At 39.0% G+C, this 22390-nt stretch overlaps 1 protein-coding gene across 1 annotated transcript in view; it reads left to right on the forward strand.

Moving 5' to 3' along the window:
• LOC150084581 (tubulin epsilon and delta complex protein 1-like) overlaps positions 1–22390 on the forward strand; it is a 203771-nt gene that overhangs the window by 60550 nt on the left and 120831 nt on the right. The window contains exon 3 of the mRNA XM_090376295.1: positions 12491–12705. Within this exon, the coding sequence (XP_090232421.1) occupies positions 12491–12705 (215 nt within the window). The remainder of the gene's footprint in view (positions 1–12490; positions 12706–22390) is intronic.

The raw sequence follows: 22390 nt of genomic DNA on the forward strand, positions 1-22390 counted from the left end.
TCTGGAGTCTGGTTCAAGAAGGCCAATATAGCTGTAAACAGATCACACCTAGAAACTATCCAGTGCTCCCTCCTCCTCCTGTCCTCGCATGCCTGTCACATTATCAGCATTTGAGTGGAGGCGCCAGCGGCACGTGTGCTGCTATGGTGGATAGGTCATGTTCGGGAAGGTCTAGTCCAGGTGTCATCATTTGGTGACTCTGTGTCGCATCAGACTGAAGGCTGGTCCAGTAGTCCCTGATAATAAATAGTGGGGAGGTCAAAACCGGGAGTTCAAGATAGAATAGTCAAGTCCAGGGGCCTTCTTGATGAGGTCACATGCAGTGGGGAAGTTGGTCCAGTAGTCAATGATGAGGCATTTGTCAAGGTGTGTGTGGGAACCCTGTCTTTGATTGCACCACTTGTGTTGTCCCAACCAGGTGGGGAGACCAGTCAACTACTCAAAATGTGAGGGGTCAAGTTAGGTTCTCTCCACCGGTTGGTTTGTTGGTCAAGTCTTGTGTAAGTTTGGTCCAACGCATTAGCATCCGAGGCTCAGTGATGTGCAGCAACAGTTTGCAGCCATGGTTGTTTGACCTATTGATTCGGATACTATGGTGGTGGTAGCGTTTTCTGACTGGTAAATAGGTCCATTGCAAATTGGATGATGGCTAGGTAAGTTTCTTCATTCTGTAGAGTGAGGCGTTCTTGGTTTTGGTAGCTGAAGTGTAGTTTAGTTTTTAGGATCCTCCCTAAGTTCTCGTGGATTTCACAGCTGTGGGCAAGGTGCTCCCACATCTGATCCTCTCCACAGTGGCAGAGGGGTGAGTCTGTAATTCAGAGGACACGTAGTTTTTTCTGGAAGGAGCTATGTCCAGTGAGGAGGTAGGTAGTGTAGAGTCCCGGTGAAAACCAGCCACGTGTGAGGGGGTAAGAGGCCCTGATATCCGGGGGGAATCTTTTAGGTGACAGCACCTTTAACTGGGATCTGCCATCTTTCTTTCTAGGTGTCTGTTAGGTGTTCATTAAGTCTCTTTTCAGTGTTTCTATTATTTGCTGGGTCAGTGGTGAAACCTGTGCAGGTAACTGCTCTTCCTTTGGCCAATTGGTAGTGCAATCCATGATGAACAATTTACAGGGGAAGGGATCCAGTGAGGACCTGGAGTGCATGGGTGCTGACAATATGACAGCCATGCGAGGACAGAAGAAGAGAGCACTGGATAGTTTCTAGGTGTGATCTGTTTACAGCTGTATTGGCCTTCTTGTACCAGACTCTAGAGGCATAGGTGATAAACAGGATGAAAACTGCCTTATAGAAGAGGGAGAGAGTTCTGTTCTTCAAGCCCCAGTCTTTCCGGGCAACTCTTTAGACTTGAGAAGCGTCCTTCCTGATCTTAATCGTGAGTTGGTCTAGATGAGAGGTGAAGGAAAGGTTTTTGTCTAAGATCAAACCTAGATATTTAAGCTGTTTTTAGTTTGATTGTAACACCATTGACCTTAATTTGGGGTGGTCTTCTCGGATCAAGGGTACCTTTTAGTAGGATTGAATTGGTTTTCTCCAGGGGGGGGGTCTTTAGGTTGTTATGCTCTGCCCAAGCTTGAAGGGTAGAGATGGCCTCGTTGGCAGTCACTTCCATTTGGGCAACTTGCCGGTTCTGGATGCATCTATATAAGTTTTCTGAGATCCCTCTGGAGCCCGCTCAGAACGCTGGGCCACCAGAGGGAATCAAAGGCACCAGCAAAGTTGGAGATTAGTAGAAAGTATTTGGAGTTACAGTTGGTAGCAGCTTCAATGATTGTTTCCAGTGCATCTACTGTGAGTGTCCGTTCCGGAAACTGTACTGGTTAGGCGAGGAGAGACCAGCATCATTGTAGTGGGCTTCTATTCTATGGGAGATCATCCATTTGAGAAGTTTGCTGAAAACTGGAAGCAGTGCAATGGGCCGGTAAGATTGTGGCAGATCATGTGGCTTGGTTGCATTCTTTAATATAAGTCTAACAGTTGACTGTGTTGGTGCCCCATTCATGTGTGTGTGTCCACTGGTCAGGTTCCATAATGGGACTAGATAAGGACTGGCATGGGACCAGAGCCCTGACTTGGTAGTTGTTGCAGGTATATCTTAAGTTTTCCATAATTGGTGAGGTCTGGTTACTTTTGACTGGTGCTCCAGTCTCTGGATTTATGGTGAAGGAAGGGTTCGTCATCTTCCAAAACGCTTCTGGGCAAAAGAGGAGAAAGCGTTATGTTTCTTGAGATTCCGTCAGAAAATGCTCCTGGTCTTTGTGGTTGAATTGGATTCTTGTGATTAGGATGCATCTTAAGTCCTCATAGATGGGACAATGATTCATTAGATGCTGCCATGTTTCCAGGAGACCGCAGGAACCGGAAGCATTTTCCATTAATCCCATTGTGATTAGCTTCGCTCTAATGGCCCCGTGGCCAGTAAGAAGGTATGAAGTCAGAAGACCTGGAGAGAACCATGGTGGCAGGTCTGGGTGGGTTCTTCGAAGTTCGGAATCTCCTCTCTTTGATCTTCTCTGGCTTAAAATCTCTCTACCTAACTGTGTCAAATTCATCTGTTGTCTCTACTGTTCTCCCAACTCCACTAATCACTTGGAGCTCTTTGACTTCCTCTCTTTGCAGCTTGACTTTCTCCAGTCCAACTTTCCTAACAGTGAGGTAATTTTCCTCGGTGATTTTAATGTTCACAACTCCAGCTGGCTTCTGTTTTCTAGTCACACTGACCCAGCTGGTCGAGATGCTCAGGCTTTTGCAATTAATAATGACCTTGCACAGATTGTTCATTTACCTACAAGAATACCGGACAATCCTAACCATACAGCCAACACACTTGACCTTTTTCTCACAAACAACCCTTCTAAGTCGAAGTGAGAGGTCCTTTAGGCATCTCAGATCACAACTTGGTGACTGTCTCTTCTCCAATGGAGCCTCTATCTTATGGCTATTCCCAACCTCGTATTGTTTGGCATTACAAGAATGCAAAATGGGATGACCTGTGAGATTTCTTTTCTTCTTTTCCTTGGTCGGATTACTGTTTCAAAATTTTTGATGTTAACATTTGCTCAGATCGTGTCAGTGAAATTATTCTTGCAGGAATGGAATCCTTTATCCCACACTTGACTTTAAAATCTCGTCCTTTATCTAAACCTTGGTTTTCCAATAAATGTGCTAAGGCTGTTCAAGAGAAGAATGTTGCATATCATAATTGGCTTGTTTATAATTCTTCAGTTTCATTTTCTGCCTACACCAAAGCTCACAACAATTGTAAAGCAGTTATTAATCAGTCCAAACTACAGTTTGAACAGGCTAAGAGTAGAAAATTTGCTTCTTGCGCTAATGGTAGCCGAGCATTCTGGTCTCTTGCCAAAGCTATTGGCCGCAACTTTTGCCCATCTCTGCTCCCACCTCTGTCCGAACCAGATGGTTCTGTTGTCACTTCAGCCAAGGATGAAGCTGACCTGCTAGCATCCCATTTTTCTTTCAGGTCATGTATTGATAATTTGGTAAAACACCTCCCACCATTCCCAACACTCTCCATTCAATGCCTCCTGTGGGCTTCCGTCAAAAGGATATCAGAAGGATTTTGATGAATCTTGATGCTAAGAAAGCTCCAGGTCCTGATGGTATTTCTCCACTTGTTCTCAAAACCTGTGCTCCTGAACTTACTTTTGTTCTTTGCTGCCTTTTTTTCACTTTCTTATTCCGAAGGTGTTTTTCCTTCTGTTTGGAAATTTGCTCATGTCCAGCCAATTCTTAAAAAGGGTGACAAATCCCTCCCATCGAATTATTGTCCCATTCCAATTACTTATACTATTTCTAAAGTAATGGAGAAATCAATTAACCGCCAACTCTTAAACTACTTAGAAACCTTCTGTCTGATCAATGATCACCAGTATGGATTCCCTCAGTATCGATCCACTGGTAAAATTCTGGCCTATGTTACCCATTTATGGACTAATTCAATGGAAAAGTTCTGTGAAACACAAGCAGTTGCTCTTGACATCTCTAATGCTTTCAATCGTGTTTGGCATAAAGGTCTTCTAAACAAGCTTCCATCTTATGGTTTGCAACTATTTTTTGTAATTGGTTATCCAATTTTCTCTCTGATTGCTCACTGAGGGTGATGGTAGATGGCTCTCTGTGTTCTAACTTCTCCACTAATGCCGGTGTCCCCCAAGGTTCAGCGGGCGCCTCCGTAGCCAGGTGGGAAGGAGCAGCAGTGCGTAGCACATGCTTCTTGATTAGACCGGGGTTCGAGCCCGTCACCACCAAATACGGAGTATGCGGAAAGGTCAAGGAATGACCACCGCATATCCCGGAGCAATATGGCCTTAGTTGCTAATGCTCCTAAAAACCAAATAACAAATAACAAACAACCAAGGTTCAGTTCTTTCCCCCACTCTTTTCCTCTTGTATATTAATGACCTTCCATTGACTGGAAATCCTGTCCATAGTTTTGCCGATGATAGCACATTGCATTCCACTTTCCATTTTGAGAAACCTTGTTCTACTCAATCAGCTTCAACTTCTCGAAAATCTGCTACCAATTCTTTAAATGCCGATCTCCAGTGGGGCAAAGACAACTTAGTTGATTTCAACTCTTCTAAAACTCAGTCTTGTCTTATATCTCGCAAAAAGGATTCTTCTGCTCCTATGCTTATCTTTGGTGACACTCTGATTTCTAGGCAAAATGATATATCTCTTTTGTAGATTACCCTGACTTCTAATCTCTCTTGGCACAAGCACATTACAAATATTGCTTCCTCTGCATCTAAAAAACTTGGTTTTCTCTTTCACTCTCGACGTTACTTTTCTTCTAAACTCTTTCTTCTTTACAAATTCTCTTTACTCTTTACAAATCGCAAATCCGCCCTACCATGGAATATTGTTCCCACATCTGGGGTGCTGCCCCCAAAACCTCTGGCTTCATGATTCTGTTCAGAAGATGGCAGTTAGGTTAATTAATGATTCATCTCTAACAGAGTCTCTCCACTCGCTGTCTCATAGATGTACTGTTTCTACTACATGCCTCTTCTACAGATATTTCCATGAGCACTGTTCTTCTGAATTGGCTTCTATAATTCCCACTCTCTCTCTTTCAAAACAGTCCAAACACGTGCCGCTATCAGCCAACATTCATTTACTGTCCAACTTCAGACTCACAGAACCAACTTTTCATCTTCCTCGTTTATTCATTCAACTGCCGTTTTCTGGAACAACCTTCCTTCATACGTATTTCCTGAAAATGACAGTGTACAGAAGTTAAAGTCCAATGTCAACAAATATCTTCTTTCATCTTCTCAACCTCCAACCCAAGCACGGTACTAAGTACTATAGGTTCTAATACCTCTTACGTTTGGGGTTTACATAAAAAAAAAATAAGTCTTGCGGAATTGGAATTTGGGAAACAATGTGTACAAAAGGATAGACAGGACAGGAAGGCAGATGGTGTTATGCTGTTAGTCAAGAAACACATAAAATCTAAGGAAGTGCATTCAATTGATGTTGGTGGACAATGCAATGTTGAGTCTGTTTGGTGTGACATAAGCCATGATGATGAAGAGGGTTGAAGAAATATACACCGAAATTGAGAGTCTTCTAGATGAGCAGAAAACCCACTACACTATCATTATGGGTGACTTCAATGCTAAGATTGGAAAGAGACAAAACAATGCAGAAAGGGGAACTATAAGAAATTTTGGAATTGGTGAAAGAAACGAAAGAGGTGAAAGACTAGTAGAATTTACAGAATCTCGAGGATTGTCGAAATTGGTGAACAGAAAGTGGATATAAAGAGCCGAAATGTATTAACAACTAATGAAATTGACTTTGCCCTCACTAACAGGAGATATATTGTGAATGACGTTATCATCCTGAACAAGGTAAATGTTGTAAGTGATCACAGAATGGTAAGATGCAACGTTGATATAGATGTAAGAAAAGAAAGGAAAAAACTGACTCGATTAAATAATAAGAAGGTCTTTTAGATAACAGAAGAGGAGAAAAAACAGTATATACTGGAACTTAAGAACAAGTTTGAGCTTCTGCAGACTGCTCAGGACCAAGATATCAACGAGGAATATTACAACTTTCTGAAAGTGATAAAGCCCAAGAAACCTATAGGTAAAAAGAAATCCAAAGAAGAAAAAAATAGCCATATGAACTGAAGACGACAAATGAAGAGCAAAGTAAACACTGACAAGGAGAAAATTGAGTATATCTCCTTTCTTATGCAGCAAAACTGCATAAGAAAGGAGATAAATCAGAAATTGGAAATTATAGACCAATTAGCTTGTCTTCCCACATCTAGATGTTGTTCACACGCGTCATTACTAACAGATTAGAAAGAATACTTGATGAGAATCAACCGAAAGAGGAAGCTGGCTTTAGGACAGAATTCTCAACTATGGATCACCTTCACGTAATGTCACAGCTAATGAAGAAAGCAAATGAATATGAAACACCATTATGCCTGGAATTTGTGGATTATGAAAAGGCATTTGACTCCATACAGTGTAAGGCAATGTTTCGGGCACTGGAAAGAAAAAGGCATAGATACCCCATATATTATGATTTTGAAGAAAATATATGAGAATGCTACCTCCTTTATTAGACTATACAAAGAGAGTAGCAAATTTAAAATTGAGAAAGGTGTTCGACAAGGAGACAGCATCTCCAAAGTTGTTTACTGCTGCCCTTGAGGAAGCTCTCAGAAGATCAGACTTGTCTCAGAAAGAATTCAATGTGAATGGAGAGTACCTAAACCATTTATGATTTGCAGATGACATTGTGGTCATAAGCCATGATCCCAAAGAGGAAAATATTAATCAGTTATGCAGAGTTATTAAGGATTTTGAACTGAAGATGAATATGGCTGAAACAAAAGTAATGATGAAAAAGTGTGCCACAGAAAGGGATATAACCATTCAAGTAACTGAAAAGGTGGATTCATATACTTACCTGGGACAAGTCATTAGCTGTAATAATGATAAATGGCTGGAAATCCAGAGAAAATAAATTTTGAATGGATAGCACTCAGGAAATATAGTCACCTACTGAGGAGCAATATCCCAATTTGTCTGAAATGTAAAATAATGAACCAGTGTATACTGCCCACTATGACTTATGGAAGTGAAACTTGGGGACTCAACAAAAGAATGGAAGGGAAGCTGAGAATGACACAGTGACGAATGGAACAAATTATATTGGTAATCAGACTGTTAGATAAGAAGAGCAACACATGGATTAGGCAGCAAACTCAAATAAAGGACATCCTATCAAAACTAAAGAACTAAAATAGTCTTGGGCAGGATACATAGCTCGAAAAAATTACAGATGGACTAAGAGAATAACAGAATGCTACCCAGAGAGCTAGAAGAAAACCTGGAAGACAATGATGGAGATGGACAGATGAAATGCATGAGTTTGTGGGTAGTAAATGGATGGCCATTTCACAAAACAGAAGGAACTGGAAAGTTACTAGTGAGGCCTTCATCCTGCAGTGGATTGAAAATGGCTACGGTGGTCTGAGACAATATTTAAATTCTATATAGTGGGACCACTGATGTTACCAACAGCAAATTAACAATGGGAAGCATTCAAAGAATAAATCCTGGAAGCTTCTAAGCTTTTCATACCAACTAAGAAATATTGTTCAATGTTTAGGCCTAAATGGATGTCAGATGAACTAATTAGACATGTGGCAGAGAAGAAAAATGCTTGGGATACATATAAATTAACGGGTGACACAGAAGCCTATGATAGATATAAGCTGGTCTGTAGCCAAGTCACAAAGGAGGTTAGGCAGATTACGAGAAATCTTTGGCAAAGGATGCAATGAAAAACAGCAAAGAGTTCTTTACTTATGTAAACTCTAGAAGGAAGGGGATGAATCAGATTAGTCCACTTGATATCGGTGGTTCGACTGTTGATGATCATACTCAGGTAGCTAACAAACTAAATGAATATTTTGCATCTACATTCACATATGAGGAGTTATTCAGGGAGGGGAGTGACAAAGGTGTATTAAATTAAACTGTGGCAGTAAGCTAGATAATCTTGTAATAACTGAGAGCAAAGTGGAGAAGAAATTGCTGATAAACATAAAGGCACCTGGGGGGGGGGATGGAATTTATCCAGTTATATTAAAGGATGCAGTGAAGGAAGTAAGCAAACTCCTAGCCATAATTATAAGAGCTTCCTTGGACTCTAGGGAGGTACCCATAGACTGGAAATGTGCAAATGTGACTCCAATCCACAAAGGAGGATTAAAGGGGGAGACAATTAATTACAGACTAGTTGTTTAACTTCTGTTCCAGGGAAATTAATAGAGGGACTGGTTAAAGCATTGCAGGATCATCTAGACAAGACTTCGGTTACAGATCGGACACAGCATGGGTTTGTTAAGGGGAAGTCTTGTCTGACCAATTTGATTGGATACAGTGATGTAGTCACAAAGGAACTGGATGCAAAGAATAATTTTTATATCATATATTTGGACCTTAGAAAGGCTTTTGATACTGTTGCACATGGAAGACTGCTGCACAAATTGGAGCAGCGTGGCATTGGAGGCAAATTGCTGCTATGGATAAAGGGATGGTTGAGTGGGAGAAGTGGAAGAAGACAGAGTGGTAATCAATTGACATTACTCTTCGTGGACTAATGTTACTAGTGGAGTCCTCCAGGGATCAGTGTTGGGTACATTGTTGTTTTCTGTATTCATTAATTATATTGACAATGGTGTATCAGATATAATGTCCAAGTTTGCAGAGAATACGATGGTCAGCAGGGTTGTTAATGACACTAATGACGGTATGCTGCTGGAACAGGATCTAGAAAAGTTGAGCAAATGGGCTGAGAGGTGGCAACTGAAGTTTAACATTGACAAATGTAAAGTACTGCGTATGGGAAGCAGTAACCCCAGAGTAACGTATCAACTGTGTGGTACTACACTGTCAGGGTTAGAAAGTGAAGAGGATCTGGGCGTAATTGTGTAGGCAGATATGAAGTTTTCTGAGTAGTGCAGATGGTCTGCAAGAGTAGCTCATGGTTTCTTGTCAATGATGTATAAGAATTTTTCTAGCAAGGATAAGGAGATGATTATCCCCTTGTATAAGGCAATGGTCAGGCCTCACCTTGAGTACTGTATGCAGGGCTGGAGGCCCTCATTTTAAGAAAGATGTAGTGCTGTTGGAAAGAGTACAGAGAAGGGCAACAAGATTAGTGAATGGAACAAAGGGTTCCATTCACTAATTGCTCTTACGAAGAAAGGCTTAAGTTTTGAAAGTTAGTGTCTGGAGACTAAGCAACTGTGAGTGATCTGATTGAGTTGTATAAAGCCTTGAATGGGTTGAGCATGCTCAATGCTAATGGGATTCTTCTTCTTGCTCTCAGAATAATTGCCTGAGAGGGCACAAATTCAAATTGAGGAAAGACAGTTGTAGGATAGATGTGTGGAAGTTTGGCTTTAGCCAGCCAGTTGATGGTTGATTGCTGGGACAAACTTATCTGTCATTGTAGAAGTTGATTGCTTAAACCGATTCAAGGCAGAACTAGACAAACATATTTGGAGCAAGTGGATTGGTGAAATGAGAAGGGTTTTTTTTTTTTTTTTTTTAAGCTGATGCTGTATTAACTTGCTTTCTTGCATCATGATATTCTTAAATTAATTTGATATCGGTTTATATATATATAGTGTCTCAAAAATATTGGTACAAACGTTTATGGGAGGTATGTAACATCTAAAGGAATGTGAATCACATAGGAACCCATAACTGGAAACATCATGGGGAAAGTAGTAGCAGAGGCACAAGAAGCAGAAATGACACAAGACAGTAATTAGTGGCAAACATTTATTTGACATAATATTAACATAATATTATGTCAAATTTGACATAATATTATGGAGTACAAGATAGATGCATTTCATGATGTTACAACAGATGCTCGAAGGCTCCATCACGAGAAGCGATGCATGCGTGACACCAACGCAGCATGGATTGGTGGACACGGTCAAACACACCTGGAGTTTCTTTGACAGTAGCAGCAGCGCAGACGATTTTTGCCACGAGATCCATTTCTGTCTCCACAGGCGATTCATACACAATAGATTTGAGGGCCCCCCACAGAAAGAAATCAAGGCTCGATAAATCAGGTGAGCTTGGGAGCCAGGCAACAGGTCCACCACGGCCAATCCATCGACGCCCAAAACGCCTGTTAAAATGGTCACAAACACACCTTCCATAATGCACAGGTGCCCATCATGTTGAAACCAAATGTTGCGTCTCACATTTGCTGGAACATTGTCAAGTAACCCTGGTAGAACTTGTTCAAGAAAGATCCAATATTTAGTGAAGTTCATGTGGGATGGTAACAGGTATGGGCTGACTAAGCAGTCACCGGCCATACCTGCCCACACATTTATTGCAAAGCGATGTTCTGCTGCATGGGGTTGCACACCGTGTGGGCCCTCTGCTAATCCATACACTAGGTGCATGTCTGCCAGCTCACAGTTCGTATATTGATGCATGCTCTTTGTGCGGCGACTACTGCTTGAATGAGTAAACCATAAATTTTCCCTCTCGTGAACTGATGAACAGTGTCGTGTACCGACTTACAGTGACATTTCCGGTTATGGGTTGCTATGCAATTCACATTCCTTTAGATGTTACCTACCTCCCCTAAACGTTTGTACCAATATTTTTGAGACACCCTGTATATATATATATATATATATATATGAATATGAGTTAAGTTGATAGTGGTAAGAGTTTTTAAAGGTAAAATATGATATACTAGCTTATCAGACAAACCATAAACCATTGCGGGTACCCGACGTGACCTGGAAAAAATCAATCTATGCTATGACATAAGCAATAAATTATAAACATATATAAAAATACCATTAAAATGTTAATTATGGCAATAAGATACATTGAAAGGGACTTTTTCGAGGGCTAACCCTTTCAATGTATCAACCATAATTAACGAGCTATCCGTTTCTGTAGTCATCGTCCAGCATAACTATGTCCAAATATATGTAAAATAGTAGTAAGTTAGAGCCAAAAGGTAGTGACGAGAATAAAATTTTGTAGTAGGTTAGAGCCAAAAGGTAGTGACGAGAATAAAATTTTTGTAGTAAGTTAGAGCCAAATGGTAGTAATAAAATTAGTTATTTAGAGCCAAATGGTAGTAATAAAATTAGTTATTTAGAGCCAAATGGTAGTAATAAAATTTTGTTAATTAATCCAAAATTTAGCAGTAAGCTGGCAAGATGACTGTTAGCCCGACGGATAGCCAAAATTTTAAATTAAAATTATAGAAAGAGCTATAATTATTGTTAGGCATAAACTCTTACCACTATCAACTTAACTCATATTCATATTTATACATACCGATGTAATGTTTAATCGTACTAGATGGCATTAATTGGTTATGTGACTACTTAATATTTATTATAATATTTATATTTATTATAACATTTAATATTTGCTTTTTCATACCTGGAGATATATATATCACTTTAATGTCATGGAAAACATTTCTGGCTGATGAAGCAGTGTGAAAGTGTTCAGTGTCGTTCATGCAATGTGTGGGAGAGATCCTGAAACCTTTGCCTTTTTTTGTAAAAAGTCTTGTATAGTGAAAAAGTTTCCTGTGTGTTATTTTGTTTCTGTGTATTTTTCCTCATTATTTTATTGTATTTTTTCTCATTATTTTATTGTATTTTTTTTATGGATATTACTGGAGTGATTTTTGTAAGTGATTGCTGTGGTTATTTTGTTATCTCAAGTTTCTTGTTTCCAAATTTTGTTCAATGGTCTAAGTGATAAAAGAATAAATAAGAATAATAATAGTTAATAAAATTAAATTAACTGCATAGAAAAATTATCAAAAACTATATGGCTTTGTTTGCTGATGAATCCTCCCTTTTATCCCTGCTTGCATTTTGACATTTCATATTAAGTTATGTTTATTATTCTGGCAAACTCCAGGTCCTGAGATTATGAGATTTTAGGCATTACACTATCTATTTAATTAATTACAACCTTTTCTATTCTCTTTCATTGATTTTTCAGCACATTTTCTACTTTTGAATACCCTTAATTTAACAGATTTTTCATACAAAATTAAAAACTAATTTTTATGAATTTTTTTATATAAATTTCTGATTGAAATTTACTTATAATCCTTTAAATTCTTTATATATTTTTTGCTTGCTTGTACACCAGTTTTCATTGAGGTGTCATTCTTGTTATGGGCTATTGTTTTCATAACTTCTGTTCCAGTTAGTGTTGAAGGCTAGTGTGTCCACCATAAGGAGAAGTTATTGGATTAGAATGCATCAAACCGGTGTATAACTTTAAATAATAGTGTAGCTAAGAACCTGTTGTTAATCTGAAGTAAATAATTGCAAATTTTTATTTTTCACTGTCAAGTTTCCATAATTCCTATTTTTTTTATTTTTTTTTTATTTTGAATATTATTTCAGATTCTTCAGGCTCTGATGTGATACAGAAGGAACTTTTTGTTAATCTTGGATATGAATGTGGTAATTTCTTTGACATCCATAACAGCTATGTAAATAGTAGAGAAATCTTGCTTGCAATAGGGTGGATTATGGCTATGTTTAAACCACTGGACTTCCTATCAGAACTGTATAATACTACTTCAGTTCGTAAGCATGAAGATTATGATTCAGAACAAGTAAGAAAGACATATAAAAGACATGCAATAAAAAATTTGAACTTGTTGATAATGAAATATAATTTAGTATTGCAATTTTAGCATGCTGTTTTGTATAAAGAAAACTAAGAATAAATTTTGAATAACAATATTTGTTAAAAGATTCATTTTGTGTAACTTGTTGCTTTATCACCATATGTTATTTTGCAATGTAACATTAATTTGTCAGTATCAAAGCTTGAATCAAGAAAAATTCTTACCTCTGTTATCTTTAGACAAAACCTTTTTCCTGAGAAAAGAATCAGCAGGCAAAATTTGTTCCCTTGTTTATGATGGGAATGCCTGCCCCTAATAGAGACAAGAGCAGTTTATAAAGTTAGACAAATAAAATGTTTATAATCATTTTCTTCCTTGAGTGAGATTAGTACTATCTTTTTGAATTATACACTGAGTTGGTTTTGCATTAGCAGTACCTCCCTTGTATAAGAAATGGACTGTTTTATGATGCTGGTGAGGGTTCAAAGTCCAGAACAGCTGATATAAGATTCTAGTTTGCACATGTGACGATTGGCTTTTGTGTGTCTATAAGGAAGAATGAGTTGGCATTGAGTTCTTTCTTACACTGAACAGGAATGATTATTGGGGGGGGGAAGACTCGCAGGTGCCAGTATCTTGACAACAGCCAAAATGGTTAAGTGCTCTGTTCTGTGGTGTCATGAGTTTACAGTGACTGTCTCAGCAGCAGTTGAACAACCAAAGAAAGCTTACACTTGCAACAGATGTGTGGTCCATGGACCTGGTATGCGTCACGTGTCTTCTCTTGTAATGCAGCAGCAGTGCAGTACAGTGGCCCAGCTAACCACCCACTATGTGTCAGACATTAACTCATATCAGCTGTAGCAGTCAACTGGTACCCATGCTTACTGTGAGACACAATAAACTGTGCCTTGCATGGGCATATCAGCTTGTTATTATTGTTATTTGGTTTTTTAGGAGCATTAGCAACTAAGGCCATATTGCTCCGGGATATGGGTGGTCATTCTCTGACCTTTCCTCATCCTCCGTATTTGGTGGTGACAGGCTCGAACCCCAGTCTAATGAAGACGCGTGTGCTACGCACTGCTGCTCCTTCCCACCTGGCTACGGAGGCGGCGGGCATATCAGCACCAACTGGACCATGGACATGGAAATTTGTCACTTGGTCTGATGAATTCCAATTGTATTATGCTGACAAGCTTATCCACATTTAGAGAAAGCAACATGAGGCCATGGCACTTGGATGCACTGTTGTGTTTGGCAGGCTGGAGGCGGTACTGTTATGGTTTGGGGACTGTTTTTGTGGCTTGCCTGCATCTTCTGATTTGTAATCAGAGCTTGCAGGATGCTTGCAATCAGATAATTATGGTTTTATGGAATGCCTGCCTTTCTATTGTCTCTGACCAGGCCCATCCCCTTCATAATGATCCAGACAACTCTGGCATCAATTAACAAGAAAATGAAACATGCCACAAGGCCTGACGGGTTGCTAACTAATTTCAGGAACATGACATTGAATCTCCATTCTCTTATTCTCTTCTCAACTCCTTCAGTATTCAACAAGTTCAACATTTTAGGGACCTACTGGAAAGAGAGCATTAGATACTGTGATCATCTGTGGACAACCAGTGTCCATTGATTACCACTCTGTCTTCTCCCACTCAACCACCCTTTTATCCATTGTAGCAACTTACCCTTAATACCATTCTGCTCCAATTTGTACAATAGTCTTCCATGCACAAGAGTGTCAAAAGCTTTCCTAAAATCCAAATATATGATATCAAAATTATTTTTTGCATCCAGTACCTTTGTAACCACATAAAAATATCCAATCAAATTTGTCAGACAAGACTTTCCCTTGACAGACCCATGCTGTGTCTGAATTATTCCTGCAGTCTTGTCTAGATGACCCTGCAATGCATCTTTAACCAGTGACTCCATTATTTTACCCGGAACAGAAGTTAAACTAACTGGTCTGTAATTACTCGTGTCACCCTTCGATCCCCCTTTGTGCATTGGGGATATATTTGCACATCTCCAGTCCTTGGGGACCTCCCCTGAGTCCAAGGATACTCTCATAATTATGGCTAAGGGTGTGCTTACTTCCTTTGCTACCTCCTTTAATATAACTGTATAGATCCCATCCATCCCAGGTGCCTTTCTTATGTTTAACTTCAACAATAGGCACCTCTGTGGACAGGTGGGCAGGAGCAGCAGTGCATCGCACACACTGCTTGATTAAACCGGGGTTCGAGCATGTGACCACCAAATATGGACAATGTGGAAAGGTCAGGGAATGACCACCGCATATCCCTGGAGCAATGTGGCCTTAGTTGTTAATGCTCCTAAAAACCAAATAACAAACTTCAACAATTTCTCCTCCACTTTGCTCTCAGTTATTACAAAATCATTAAGCACCCTGCTACAATTTGATAACCTTCTGGCATTTTCAATCCTTAACTCCTCATGTGTGAATGTAGATGCAAAATACTCATTCAGTTTGTTTGCTATCTGAGCAGGTTCATCAACAGTCAAACCATCGATATCAAGTGGACCAATCAGCTTCATCCACTTCCTTTTAGAGTTTATATAAGTAAAGAAATCCTTGCTGTTTTTCTTAGCATGCTTTGCCAAAGATTTCCCGTAATCTGCCTTCGCCTGCCTAACCTCATTTGTGACTTGTTTACAGACTAGCTTATATCTGTCATAGGCTTCTGTGTCGCCTGATAATTTATATGCATCCCATGTCACGAGTCTCGTTAGTTCATTTGACAACCATTTAATTTCTAAATAGGTTTTTAGTAGCTTCCATGATTAATTCCTTGAATGCTTCCCACTTAGAATTTGCTGTTGGTAACATCATCAGTTGGTCCCACTGTACAGAATTTAAAAATTCTCTGAGACCACTATAGTCACCTTTACGGAAGCAAAAACCTTACCTTTACCCCCGATGGTAATTATATCTTTAATTAAATCCCACATCAGTACACTGTGATCACTGTCACCTAGTGGTTCCTTTATTTGCAAATTCTTAATACATGAATGATCACTGCTGATAACGAGGTCAAAAGTATTACCGTTTGCCTTTATCCAGCGGGTGGTTAATTGCTGGAACAAACTTCCATCTGTCGTTGTGGAAGTTGATAGGTTGAATAAATTTAAAGAAGAATTGGACATGCATTTGGAGGGAATGGTGTGTGTTTTTTTTTTTTTTTTTATGGCTGATGCTGCATAAGCTCATACACCTGCTTTCTTGCCTCACATGCCACTACTACTACTCCTCTCCGGTTGCCTGTCAAATGCTGCTGCAGAAGACAATTATCCAATAAATCCACAAAAGTCTTACTAGTGTGCGAGTGACCAACTCACAAGTTCTAGTCAATATCTGGAAAGTTAAAATCCCCCATTATAAGACATTCTGATTTTCTAGCCCACTCTATTTCTCTGTACAATTGTTCATTGTATTCATTCGAGTCATTAGGCCTTTAACACATTCCTGCTCATTCCTACTCTATTTTTGCTTTCACAGTGTTTTTGTCACTCCAAACTGACTCAACAGTGCACTGTCCATCTATATCAACTGGATGCTCTTCTTTTGATTTTGTTTTTCTTAATTAACAGCATAACCCCTCCTCCCTTCCTATCCTGTCTGTCCTTTCTGTACACATTGTACTCCCCAAATTCCAATTCTGCATCTTTATATGTGTGACACCACGTCTTTGATATCCCAACAATATCCACCTTTGATGTCTTGACCAACAGTTCAAATTCATCAGATTTGCCTGTTTCATGATGGCTGCCATCAGTCTCTGATACCCCCAGCACACCTCGCTCCAGGCTACTGCTTATTCTAATGGATGTAGTGCAAGAATCACCTTCACCTCTGCCTGCAGCTACTTTTAACCTTTTAGTCTGTGAATCTCCCCAAGCTAGCAGTTTTTCGACCCACCTAACACTGCCTCAATAGCATCTGCAAATATTCTTGCAGCCTTTCTATTTAAGTGTATCCCATCCCTGTAGAAGCAGTCTCTCCTGTTAACAACTGGTATTGTACTGGTCGATGAGAGTCATCTACCACCTAGGAAGTGCTTAATAATGTGGGTTGGGGTGTTAAAAAAACAAAACAAAAATTGCTTTAAAATTTTGTGTCATTTCCAGTATTGTGTCGATCATTCTGAAAAACCATGTTTAAATCTCAAACTGTTTAAGGAAATGGAACCCATCGGAAGTGTGCAAATTATGCTTGTATGAAGATGAAGCCATTTTTCAGTGGCGGAAGAAATTCTTGTGTTTTAAGGATTTTCCAAACTCTGGGTGTCAGTTCAATCATCCAGATGCATGAGGTATTGGATTTCTTGGGAACAAATTCTTTGGTGAATGTCTGGCTGTCCATGATATTTCTAAAGTCGTGCTGGTGGATCTCATCCATCATATTATCAGATATTAAGGACTTATCAATGTTGATGATGACAGTTGATGGGCCTCTTGCCTGAGTGGCCTTCAGCTCTCAGGGCAATATTGGCAACTTTAGAGTTATGTATGATTATGTCAACCTCCTCCCTGGTGGCTGTCTTGGTTATGATGTTAGGATTTCTATTTTTATGAATGCAATTTATTTTGATGGTCTTGAACTGTGATGTTAGTTTCTTAATGACTGTGTCTTTAACTGCTTTCTCGATTAAAGTTTAGTTTCCTTGGTTGGTTGAGTGATGATGAGGTTAAGCCTTCAAAAGACTCTTCCTAAATGCAGGTGTAGCTTCAGTACAGGTCCTCAGCACTTCAGATATGAGCAGAGGTGCTGTGGCATTTGGTTCCTACAACTCATGGACAAGAGGTCAGTTTGAGCTTTAAAGTGCTCGTTATCTTTATGTAGGTTAAGAAGGATGGTGTCTACTTTGCTCCAGATGCTTATTATCTTTGTTTTGGCCACAGTTCTCCAATTCAACCCCGATATGCATGACTTGAGCCAAGGGGGTGCCATCAGGTATGCAGATTTCTTTATCCTTTGTGGGTAATTTTGTTAAGTCAGTGTCTCATCTGGGAAGTTCCAAAAGAGTGGTAAGTGGAGAAGGTGAGTCAGTTCAGTCAGATCACTTCAATCACAAGAACTGTGCATGGTTGTGTCTGGGTTATTTGCTTTTCAGAGGCAATGAGGTGCCTGTCAACACTTTCAAGTTGCATTGAGGCTTGGGATGTTCTGTTGATGGCATTTAGGGCTCAGACTCCACTTCATCTTTCTCATTGTCAGACATTTTAGCTAAATTTGGATAAACAAATATATTGGGATAATGGAGATGTCACTAACACAGTCTCAAAACCTACCTACCTTGGTATTATTATGCTTATTTCCAAATTGGAATTATGTACATAATGGGATCAAATATTTTTGTGGTACTTTTTTTTTTATCACTTTTGTGAATGTAAAGACAGTAACAAAGGGTTATTATTATGGAATTATTAAAATTTTTTAGTTGAATTAAAAGTTTTAGTAAATAAAACTAAGATTTAATTTGAAGAATTTTGTTTTAAGGTTAATTTTTATATAGTAAATAACAATAATATTTAAACACTTACCAGTTGTTTCTGCAACATCACTGTCACAACTGATCACTTCAGTCACAAGAACCAGGTGTTGATTTGTTTATGGGTGAAACGTATATATATTGTGGTTTACTTAATCTTATTACTAGGTTGTTTGGTAGAAAAGAGTAAGGGATTGTATTTTGTAGTCTCAACCCCAGGTTTTATCTGTTCCCTGAGGGTATTGTTATTGCAGGTATTGGCTTAATGGGTAATGGGGGGATGTTGATACACATTTAAGGATATGTGATAAAAATTAAATACAAATAAATATTGTTTAAATTAAAATAGAATGGAATAAGACAAAAGTTAAATAAATGAACTAAATTATATAATCTAAATAATATTGTTGGAAAACTTTACCAGTTAAGATCTTCTGTTTCTAGGGTGATTGATAGGAATTGTTAATAATGGTTGCTACCAGATCAGCTACAATACAAAGTCCAAGGATCTCCTGACCAGACGGAAATGCCTGTGGGTATTTCTGGTATAAGTCATGAGTTCATTTGTATAGCTTGTGGCATATATTCTAAGGTTGATCTTGTGGACAAACCTAGTTAAACTGATAATTCTTGTCTTTGTACCTGATGTAAGGAGTGTGCCACTCTCAAATTAGAACTTGGTGCATTACATGAGGAATTTGAGTCACTGAGGAAACGAGGGTTTGCCCTTAAAACAAATGTGATGTAACTCGTCTGGAACTCAGATATCTCTTGACCTACCAGGTGATGCACATCTGATTTAGATCCCAGATAAGAATAGTAAAGTGAATACTGCTCTGGTTGAAGGTGATTTAGTTATAATGGGGAGACAGGGAAACAGGTAATATTTTTTGTAAGAAAGATAGGTGGACCAGTAGTATTAGTGGTGGCATGTGATGCAAGAAAGCAAGTGTATGAGCTTATGCAGCATCAGCCAAAAAAAAAAAAAAAAAATCACACCATTCCCTCTAAATGCCTGTCCAGTTCCTCCTTAAATTTATTCAACCTATCAACTTCCACGACAGATGGAAGTTTGTTCCACCAATTAACCACCTGCTGGCTAAAGGCAAATTTCCGCACATCTATTCTAGATCTGTCTTTTCTTAATTTGAATTTGTGTTCCCTTATGTTTGTAATCTGAACAAGTGGAAGGATCCCATCAGAATTAGTGTGCTCAACCCATTCAAGGCCTTATACACCTCAATCAGACCACCGCGCAGGTGCCTAGTCTCCATCCACTGCAATTTGCAGAACTTAAGCCTCTTAAGGGATGAGGATATTCTTGCCCTCATCATTACTCACGAATTAGATTACATCACAGGGCTTAAAATACAGTAACCATTGGCAGTTAGTGATCACTCAGTCTTCAGTTGTTAGAAGTACACGCATGGGTTTTAATTTCAGAAGAGGGGACTTTTACAGTGTAAGGCACTATATGGTATCTATCAATTAGGCAGACTGCAGAGTGAAGGCAAATACATTGGAATTATGGAATATCTTTAAAGAAAAAATTACTGAAGCCATGAATGCATACATACCATTAAAAAAATATTGCAGGAGGAGAATTCTGAAATGGATGAATGCAGGGCTGGTCAGTCAAATAGAGCAGAAAAAAAGAGCATGAGATAGTTGAAAAGCAATGAAAAGTATTGGGGTCTACAACAGCTGCAAGTTAATTTGTAATAGTACCACAGATAAGGTTAGAGAGGCCAAGGCTGAGTATGAGAAAGCACTGGTTAAGAGAGCAAAGAATTGGAACATGGACTTTTTCATTTATACAAATATAAGGAAGAAAAAGTGAATCAGATCAGACCCTTGTGTATTTGTTGTGAAAAATTCTTAGGCAACCCAGCTGATGTTGCAGATGAATTGAACAGATACTTTGCATCTGTCATTACTGAAGAAAGATCATGCTGAGAAGAGACTGTGTGAGTGAGGCCAAGTCATATGAAATTATTGATTTTGAAATTGCAGATGACTGTTTATTAGAAAAACTTTCACACTCAAAGGCAAGTAATACTCCTGGAGTTGGTGGCATATACCCATAATTTTGATGGAGGCCTCCATTGAATGTATTGAACTAATGAGACTAATTACGAAAGCATCTTTGGACTTGGGTGGGATACCTTTGGATTGGAGAAGTGGCAACACATCACCAATACATTAAGATGATTGTAAGAGAGGAGCTGGCAACTACAGACCAGTTAATCTGACTTCAGTGGTAGGAAAAATCTTAGAGGCAATGATTAAGAGAGCAATTAAAGGACATTTAGATAGATATGGCATTTTGAATAACACACAACTTGGTTAGGGAAAATCATCTTTATTTAACTTGACAGCTATTTTGACAGCTACTTATGAGCTGGATGCAGGGAACAATTTTGCTATAGTTTATTTGGATTTTGGCAAGACATTTAACTCAGTCCCTCATGAGAGATTACTGTATAACTTGGGTCATGTTTGTTGGGATTACTGGGAAAATTCTAAGATGGATTGCTGGGTGACTGTAGGGCAGAAGGTAGAGGGTTGTGATTAATCGATATTCTTCAGATTGGTGAACTCAGAAGTGGGGTTGCCCAAGGCTCAGTTCTTGGACCACTGTTTTTTATGATTTTAATAAATGAAATTGATGATGGGATAGAAGGCTCGAATGTAAAAATTTTCAGATGACAATAAAGATTTGGTAGAATAGTTAATGATTAGTACTAAGCAATACTCTTTCAGGATGATGGAACAGGCAAGAATGGTCAGAAAAGCAGCAATGTTTTAATGCAGCAATCTTACACTTGTGGAATAGCAACCCCAAAATGAATTGTACACTTGGTGGGGTTGAATACAGTAGAGGATAAAATGGATCTGGGAGTTATAATACAGGCAAATATGAAGTTTTTTGAGTAGTTTAAACAGCAGGCAGAAAAGCCCTTGTGTCCTATTGATGATTTATCAAACATTTTCCTGTAGAGATATGGATGTCATAATCCCACTGTATAATGCAATTGTAAGATCACATTTGGAATACTGTGTTTAAGTAGGGAGACCTCATCTGAAAAAAGACATTGACCATCTTGAATTGCCAAAAGGTTAGATTGACAAAAAGGGTGAGACCATATGAGGAAAAATTCTGATTATTTGGGCTGCAGAGCTTGGCAATTAGGAACCTGAGAGGACCAGATTGAGGTGTATAATGCTCTGAGAGGGATTGGTAAAATGAATGAAGGCAAAATTTTTGCTGTTATAGAGAATTCCAGATCTCGGGGCGTAAATTCAAATTACAAGGGATTAAATTGCGGGAAGTTTTCTTTTAGCCAGTGAGTTGTTGATTGCTGGAACAAGATGCCTTCACAGGCAGTTGAGGTTGACAGTTTGAATAAATTCAAATACAGAAAACAACAATGGGCCCGACACTGCTCTTGGTGGATTAATGTTATTAGTGGAGTCCCCAAAAGTTCGGTGTTGGGCCCGTTGTTTTCTGTATTTATCAGTGATATTGAAAAAGGTATATCAGGGTTAATGTCTAAATTTGCAGATGATACGAAGGTTGGCAGAGTTAATGACAGTAATGATAGACTACTGCAACAGGATCTGGAAAATTTGGCTGAGAGGTGGCAACTGAAGTTGAACATTGACAAATGTAAAGTACTGCATATGGGTAGCAGTAACTCCAGAGTAACGTATCAGTGGAGAATGAAAAAGACCTGGGGGTAATTGTGCAGTCAGATATGAAGTTTTCTGAGCAGTGCAGATATGCTGCAAGAGTAGCTCACGATATCTTGTCAATGATATACAGGAATTTTGCTAGCAGCAATAAGGAGTTGATTGTTGTGGTAGAAGGCAATGGGCAGGCCACACATTGATTACTGTATAGAAGTATGGAGGCCTCATTTTAGGATGGATGTACAGCTGCTGGAACGAGTACAGAGAAGGACAACAAGATTGGTGAGTGGAACAAAGGGTTGCTGTTACCAAGAAAAGCTTAAGTTCTGTAAACTGCAGCATCTGGAGAATAGGCACTTGCAAGGTGATCTAACTGACAAGGTGTATAAGGCCTTGAATGGTTTGAGTAAGCTCAATGCTACTGGGATTCTTCTTCTTGCTCAGATTATTTGTCT

The sequence above is a fragment of the Mastigoproctus giganteus genome, chromosome 6 (assembly GCF_048544385.1).
Source record: "Mastigoproctus giganteus isolate SK-2022 chromosome 6, ASM4854438v1, whole genome shotgun sequence".
Classification (NCBI taxonomy): domain Eukaryota; kingdom Metazoa; phylum Arthropoda; class Arachnida; order Uropygi; family Thelyphonidae; genus Mastigoproctus; species Mastigoproctus giganteus.